We start from the raw sequence: 8,130 nt of genomic DNA, 5'->3' as shown, positions 1-8,130 counted from the left end.
GGACTTGAAGAAGAAGAAAGAGGTTGATTAGTTTCACTCTAATAAATTTGTAAAATTGAAAGATTGATTTTACGGACGGTCATAATGCCTCCGATTGACCATGTACTACGTATAACGACACTTCTTGTTTTTTTTTTCCTTTCTCTCACTTCAGCCATGATTCTCCACTTCCAAACTTCTCCGTTGTACTCCACGCTTTGAGAAATGCTCAGTGGGTCCACCTCTTTCCATCAGGAGACCTCGAGGTAACAAGGGTAGCCTGTTGTCATGGAAATGCTGGCCATTTACATTGATAGCATTGGGGGTGGGGGGGGGGAGAAGGATGGGGAGTGCGATAGACATATTGTTTGCAATGTGATAGTACCAAGAAGTGTCTTCAGTCCATGTTTTGTGCTGACCATTTTACAACTTTACAGAAAGGATGCAGATTTAACCTCCATCTTGGCCTTCCTACTGGACAGCAAGTGCCCTGAGAGAAAAACAGGGCTTCTCTCTGCTCAGCTGCAAGAGGAGGAGATTGGGGGAGTGGGTACCAGGAATGTGCATAGTCCCTCGGAGGTTGAAGTGCCATTGTGGTTTCTCACTTCTCACATGTTATTTTTTTCCTTGACCATGCCGTTGCGAACAACAACAACAACAACAACAACAACAACAACAGATTTGGATTTTGCTCGATCAAAGGGTCAGGATAGTGTTGAACAGCACGGAGGAAACTTGTTGAATGTTAAGAAAAAGGTGACGAATGCTATACTGGGAAGCAATGTTGTAACGTGGGAGCGATTCTTCTCAGCCAATTGGAAAATCGGCAAACATTACCGCTCTGCATAAAAAGGTGCAAAAACAGATCCCTGCAACCCCAGACCAATCAGCCTTCTCCCAATCATCAGCAAGGTTATGGAATCCATCATCGCTTCAGACATGAAATCCTTCCTCTTCTCCAATGATTTGATTTCCGATCATCAATTTGGATTCAGACCAGGTCACTCTACCCTGGATATGCTGCTACCGCTCTCCAAACAATGGATGTTGGTCCTCAATGCCGGACAGTCACCGATTGCGAATCCTCCATTATGCAAAGTCCTTCCTCGGCTCACCTGAGCTCCTGACCACATACAAAGCTTTCGCCCGCAGCCTGATGGAGTACTGCTCTCCCCTCTGGACTGGTGCTCCTGCCTCTCAATTTCCCAGCTTCTCGCTCTCTCGCCACAGGCAGTTCGGTGGTCTTTCTGTCTTCTGCCGTCTGCCGTCTTCTGCCCTTTGTGTGTGGCTTCGATGTTGTCTATTGTGTCCATTGTTCAAGTATTTAGTCTGCGTAAGGGCCGAAGCTCATTGAGTAAAATGTAAGGGCTTAAGGGCTTCAATGTAAGGACATTGCATGTTTACTAAGGCTAAGTTTATAAGCTGGGTACTTTGGTGCTGAATCGTCGAGAAGTGTAGCGATGAGATCAATGTGAACAGAATCTTCATAGGTAATATTGTAAGAGCTAAACACCATTATGAAATTGCTTGTGATTATTGTTTTTTTTATTTTGTTTGCATAGTTGAGGCTCATGGAAGAGCCAGTACACTGAGCGGATGAGGACGAAACGGGTAAGATCTGGACGCAAAGCATACATGCACGGGGTGGACACGATTGACAAAGAAGGAAACTCCAAGAAGGGAAAACTGGAGAATTGGAAGGGGTCGGGATTTGGGTGGGGTTAATGAGGGTAGAAAAGATCATGGTTTTGGATTAGGGACGATCTGAGATGGTGGTGAACAGCTGTCTCTGGAAGACCTGGAGGGAAGAATGAGATTGAAGAAGATGTGGAAGTTGATTGCACAGGTGGGGAAAAAAGAGAGGAACAAATGAGTGGAGGTGAGCAGTGATCCTGGATTTAGGTCGCTTCACCAGAATGGGGTTGATGGTGGAATGTGTGAGCCCTGCAGAAACCTGGACGGGTGGTGGGGTGGACAAAGCGCAGGAAGAGCAGAGTGGTTGAGTTTCGAGACAAAGTGAACTTGTTATATTTTTCAGTTCTGGAATTCGTTGGATTTGTGAATTGACATGTCCTTAGCTTGAGAGGTTAAAGTGCACAAAGTAAAATCTGTTATTCGACCGACCACACAAGGAGGTAAACTTGCTTGGCCAATCTTGAAGGATGGCATGGCAAAAGGTCAGTCGGACCGATTCCGTGATATCCGAGAAGGTTAACTGGACTTCGTGTTCGGTGTCCTCCTCGAAGAATCGGTGAGCGATTACTGCCACTCTAACCTGCAGGGGGCACTACAGCAGTGGCACAGCAGTGACCCCTCGGCAATGATGCAAACCAGCAGCCATGTGCTGCACGGGAAATGAAATGAAATATAACTTGATGTGATTCCACCAGGATAGTGCAGAGGTCATGCGCTTACCTTTATCAGTTCCTCCCAGGCAGGACGTTGCATCACAATGTGCACAGTCCCTCGGATAGGTGTTAAGCTGGCTATCTTGTCTGCTGGCATGATATCTGGTGGACGTTAAACAATCCGCAGTGTGTTTCGCAAAGAGTAGGCAAGTAATTGCCAGCACCCTGAACAAATTTCTTTCCCCTTCATTCGGATGTCATTCCGAGGCAGAAATTTTATGAAAGGCTTGGGTCTTTCGATTCCATGCCGTTTTCCTCCAAGCTCAACTCGATGGAAAATGGTGTAAGTCGGAGAGAGTAGAGCTTGATGTGAGGGCCAGATATCAAATTGTTCATTTATTTCGACTTGGCTTTTCAAAGTTCGGTATTTGGGAGTGAATGCTTCATTTTTCTTGTTCAATTTGCATATTTTATCATTTCTTCAATCTCATTAAAGGAATAATCAAAATTGTATTACTTTTGGAGGATGGAAATAGGTTTCATGACGTGAATGCCGACCAGACGCAGTCGCATCATGGATAGAGCGTCCACTCTGAGTCTGGCAGGTTGGTGGTTCAAACCCCGGCCAAGTCAAAGCAAACACTTTAAAATGGTGCGTGCTGCTTTCTTGCTGGATGATCAGCATTTAAAAGGATAAGGCATGGACAAATGAGATTGGGAAGGCAATGGCAATCCACCCAATATAACCTTTGCAAATAAGCTGTTGTGGCAGCACCAATGCTCTGTAAAGAGTATGGTACATCAAATCAATTCAAATCACATCTGTAGAAGGCCGTTCACGTGTTTGATGCGAACCATGTTGTCATTTTGTTCAGAGTGCGCAGCTGCTGCCAAGGCGGCAACCACACTCTAAGATAGCAAGCTGTGTAACCTCATGGAAAGGAACTTCTGAGACAACCTGACCACTTGCTATCTGTTGACGACAATACGTCTAATCTTTGCGAAGGACACCATGGGATCTTTAACGTTCACCAATTAAGGCCAGCAGATGTTACTCTTGTTTAACGTCCATCCGAGGGACGACACGCACGCACACACACATTGATCTGTCACATTGCCTGCAAAGGTTTCATTATAATTTTGTTGGTAGTGGGTCATACGTGATCCAATGTTTGGGTTTTTAATGCGTATAAGCTCACAATTTTTTTTTGTTGGAACAGAAATCATTTGTTCCCTGAAGATTGAGTGATTCTTGATGAGGAATTGTGTATTTTTCATTCTTTTCCAGTAATAAATCACTAAATATATTTATATATGTATATATATATTGTTGCGGGCCAGGGGTCGGTGGCGAGAACGACCACGAGGTGGGAGAGGTTACGTCGTCTCCCCCAGACTCTCCCGGAATTGCAGGCCGTCGCTCCGGATAATTCCGTGACGTGGCGGGTCGCTGAACCGACCGTGGTCGCCAATATTTCAACCGCATAGCGTCGGGTCTTTTTGCCAAAAACCAATTTACCTAATTAACTACGTGATTTCGACTACCGGGGAAACCACGTCCTCGGCACGTCTTGCTTGAACCGGGTCACTCTACCGACTACGGTAGAGTTCCAACTACCGACTACCAACTCCGGTTCGGGTGCAGCCGAGCGGAAACTGGCAAAGCCGTGCCGGCTGGAATGAACGGATTATTGGGGGTAAAACCCCGCCTAAACTCAGATCCGAACCATGCTGGACCAATTCAAGAAAGGACGGAAACGAACTGGGGATATTTCTAACAAGTTTTATTTACAGTAAAAGACAAAGGCAAGACTTAACGTGAATATGCAAGCAAGGAATATTTACAATGATCCAAAAACACTTATTCAGTTCTACTTAAAGACGGGCTCACACACAGACACACACAAATTAAAAGAAACCCAGAGTTCTTTGTTGGACCCTGGCAGCCGAGGAGAGAGACGAGCTGGGGGTCAGAGTTTGGATGGGTACCTGGCCGTCGGAGAAAGGGGGTGGTCAAGAGAGTGGTCAAGAGAGGCACCAGATCCAACATTGTCAACGTCAGCCTGAAGACGTCCCACCTGTGGCACCATATGACTGTCAAGCACCTGACCATCAAGATGCAAGCTCACCTGTCTGGTGATGAAGGGGCCACCAACTTCTCCAAGCTGCTCCTGGAAATTGACAATGGACAGATCTCATTTGCGGCCGAACCAGACACGATCGCAATTCCTCCTTCACTGGACAAGGTCGTCTCCACACTGGGGCAGCTCAAGGCTGAAGTCTACCCTTGCTTGACGACAAATGGAGTCAGGTCTAAGTGGCTGGCTGAGCGTGCAATTCTCTCTCCGCTGAACACCAATGTCAACCAGCTCAACAACTGGCTCATGGGAGAGTTCCCCAGCGATGAGAGGATCTACAAGTCTGTGGACAGTGCCATCTGCGACGAGGAGGCAGTCAATTACCCTGTTGAGCTGCTCAATTCTCTCAAGCTGTCAGGAATGCCACCACACCTCTTCAAGCTGAAACTCAGTGTTCCCATCATGATCCTGCGAAACATGAACCACCCAAGACCACCAATGGCACATGCTGCATCATAACCCACCTGCATGCCAATGTCATTGAGGCCACCATCTCCTGTGGACCATACAAAGGAGAGGTCGTCCTTCTGCCGAGGATCCTGCTCGTTCCATCTGACTCTGAGTTGCCCTTCCAGTTTCGCCGACTCCAGTTTCCCTGCAAACCATGCTTTGCTATGACAATCAACAAGGCTCAAGGTCAGACATTCAAGGCAATCAGTGTCGACCTCTCTGTCCCATGCTTCTCCCACGTCCAGTTGTATGTGGCTGCTTCTCGGACCGGCAGCACGGTGAAGCTCAGGATCCTGGCACCCAACAGTCAGACACGCAATGTGGTCTACCCCGAGGTACTGGAGCACTGATGATGAACGTTGACGACAAAGAAATGTGAAACGTGTCCAAATTAAATGTGATATATATATATATATATATATATATATATATATATATATATATATATATATATATATATATATATATATATATATATATATATATATATATATATATATATTAAGCACCACAATTTACCCATTTCTTATTCCTATTTTCTTCCCCAGGCAACACCGGGTACTCCAGCTAGTATGTATGTATGTATATTGTTGTAGATTTCCGCCCGCCGGAATGCGGACGACCGCTTCTTGCCCACCGAACGGACAATCTAGTCACAGCTTTCCGGATCAAACGCCGAAATCCCGCTACGGGTGTGTTTTAAGCACACCACGGCCGAGTCAACACTCGACCCGCGCTACAGGATCAATCGCCGAATTGTCAATATACCTAATTAATCACGCGGGTAGACGACCAAGAGACTGTCCCTCAACGGGGCCCGCTTGGAAACGAGCCGCTTAAGCAGCTCACTTCGTTTTGGGATAACCTAGCGGGATATTATCGCGAAAGCCCCGTTGGATCCGATTCTATTATCGGCTATTAAAAAGCCAGCTATATTCCGAACTCAATGATGGCAGTTCAATGAAGGAAAAGGCTGCGACAAACGGGTAAACATTCACACAAGTACATTTGTTTGCACACGTATACGGTCAAAGCAGCAATGCAGGGATATACAAGCATGCAATGAATGGGGGTAGGGACAAGACGCGAGCAAGACAAAGACTTCAACCTCTCCTTCTCTCCTTCTTTCGGCTGCTCCCGTTAGGGGTCGCCACAGCGGATCATCCGTATGATCCGCATAGTGATTTGGCACATGTTTTACGCCGGATGCCCTTCCTGACGCAACCCTGGTCGCCTCTTACGGCACAAGGATAAAAGACACAGACTTCAACCATATATTTATAATGTACAGTCACTTGCACTTAACATCAGTTCAACCTTAGGACATGGTGCCACAACTGTGGTTGGCATTGTGGAGAAGGTAGTTGTGGTTGGCATTGTGGAGAAGGTGGTGGTGGTTGGCGTTGTGGAGAAGGTGGTTGTGTGAAGGTGGTTGTGGAAAAGGTGGTTGTTCGTTGTCTGTGGGGATGTTGGCGATTGTGAAGAAGGTGGTTGTGGTCGTTGAAATGCAGTTGGTCCAAAATAACGATAGCAAAAGAAAAACGGCTATGCAGGGTTCGTTGTTGTTGTTGTTGTTGTTCGTCTTTCGGCTGCTCCCGTTAGGGGTCGCCACAGCGGATCATCTGTTATGATCCGCATCCTGATTTGGCATAGGTTTTAAGCCGGATGCCCTTCCTGACGCAACCCTGGTCGCCTCTTACGATATAGGGATAAGGATTGGGTTTCGCCATGATTCCGGGCTGCTCTGCACCCTCTCATACCGTGGTCCAGTGCAGAGCACCCGTCCTCAAGCAATCCTCCAACCCAAGCCTCCGAGTAGCCGGATTACAGGCGCACGCCACTACGCGCGGATATATATATATATATATATATATATATATATATATATATATATATATATATATATATATATATATATATATATATATATATATATATATATATATATATATATATATATATATATATATATATATATATATATATATATATACATACATACATACATACATACATACATACATATATATATATATATATATATATATATATATATATATATATATATATATATATATATATATATATATATATATATATATATATATATATATATATATATATATATATATATATATATATATATATATATATATATATATATATATATATATATATATATATATATATATATATATATATATATATATAATATACATATGAAAATGTTGCCCTGAGACCAGCTCTGCTCTCACTTTTTTGCTCAAATTAGCGGAGTGGATTTAGTTTTTACTTTTGCTTGGAAGCGCCTTCTTCTTCGTTAAAAATGTGCCATCCCAACCACCCCAATCTTATACAATATATATATATATATATATATATATGTATATATATATATATATGTATATATATATATATATATATATATATATATATATATATATATATATATATATATATATATATATATACACTACCAGTCAAAAGTTTTAGAACACCCCCATTTTTCAGTTTTTACTGAAATTTAAGCAGTTCAAGTCCAGTGAATAACCTGAATTGATACAAAACTAAGCGGTAAACTGCAAGAAGTTAAAAAAAACAAAGTTAAGGTTACCAAAAACTGAAAAATAATGTAAATTTCAGATTTTAGGCGTGAAAAAGCCCTTTTCAGGGAACAAGTAATGGGTTAGCAACTGCATCTGTTCTGCAGCAATGGAAGTAAATGAAGCCTTGAAAGTTGACGCAAACAATTCCGACAGGTATCCCAACTTTTCTTGATTAGTTACAAACCCTCTGTCTGTATAAAAGCAGTGTTGGAACAGACTGTGTTACTACACCCTCTGAAGCATTATTTGGACAATATCGCACTGCAGGAAGTAGTATATTGTGATCGTAATGGCGAGAAAAAGACAATTAACAAAGGAAGACAGACAGACCATGATAACCCTAAAAAGTGTAGGTCTTTCCTTTAGAGAAATTGCAAAGTAAGCCAAGGTGTCAGTGAGTACAGTTTCTGAAACCATGAAAAGGCACTTGGAAACTGGAGGAAACTCTGACAGGAAGAGGTCTGGCAGACCAAAAGCCAAAAACAATCAGAAGACAAGTTTCTAAGAGTCAACGACTTGAGTGATAGGCGGCTCACAGGAGAGCAGCTTCAAGCACAGCTTAACACTGGTCGAAGTAAGGAAGTCTCACTTTCATCTGTGAAGAGAAGA

At 43.4% G+C, this 8,130-nt stretch overlaps 1 protein-coding gene across 1 annotated transcript in view; it reads left to right on the top strand.

The window, feature by feature from the left end:
• LOC147019201 (RNA helicase MOV-10-like) overlaps positions 1 to 8,130 on the top strand; it is a 131,133-nt gene that overhangs the window by 17,322 nt on the left and 105,681 nt on the right. Inside the window, exon 3 of the mRNA XM_085899523.1 lies at positions 155 to 245. Within this exon, the coding sequence (XP_085755649.1) occupies positions 155 to 245 (91 nt within the window). The remainder of the gene's footprint in view (positions 1 to 154; positions 246 to 8,130) is intronic.

Source organism: Eptatretus burgeri, chromosome 10 (assembly GCF_056783735.1).
Source record: "Eptatretus burgeri isolate ZD-2024b chromosome 10, Ebu_testis_v1, whole genome shotgun sequence".
NCBI classification, from domain to species: Eukaryota; Metazoa; Chordata; class Myxini; order Myxiniformes; family Myxinidae; genus Eptatretus; species Eptatretus burgeri.
Note: the sequence above shows the minus strand (reverse complement) of the source record. Positions and strands in the feature narration are given on the sequence as shown.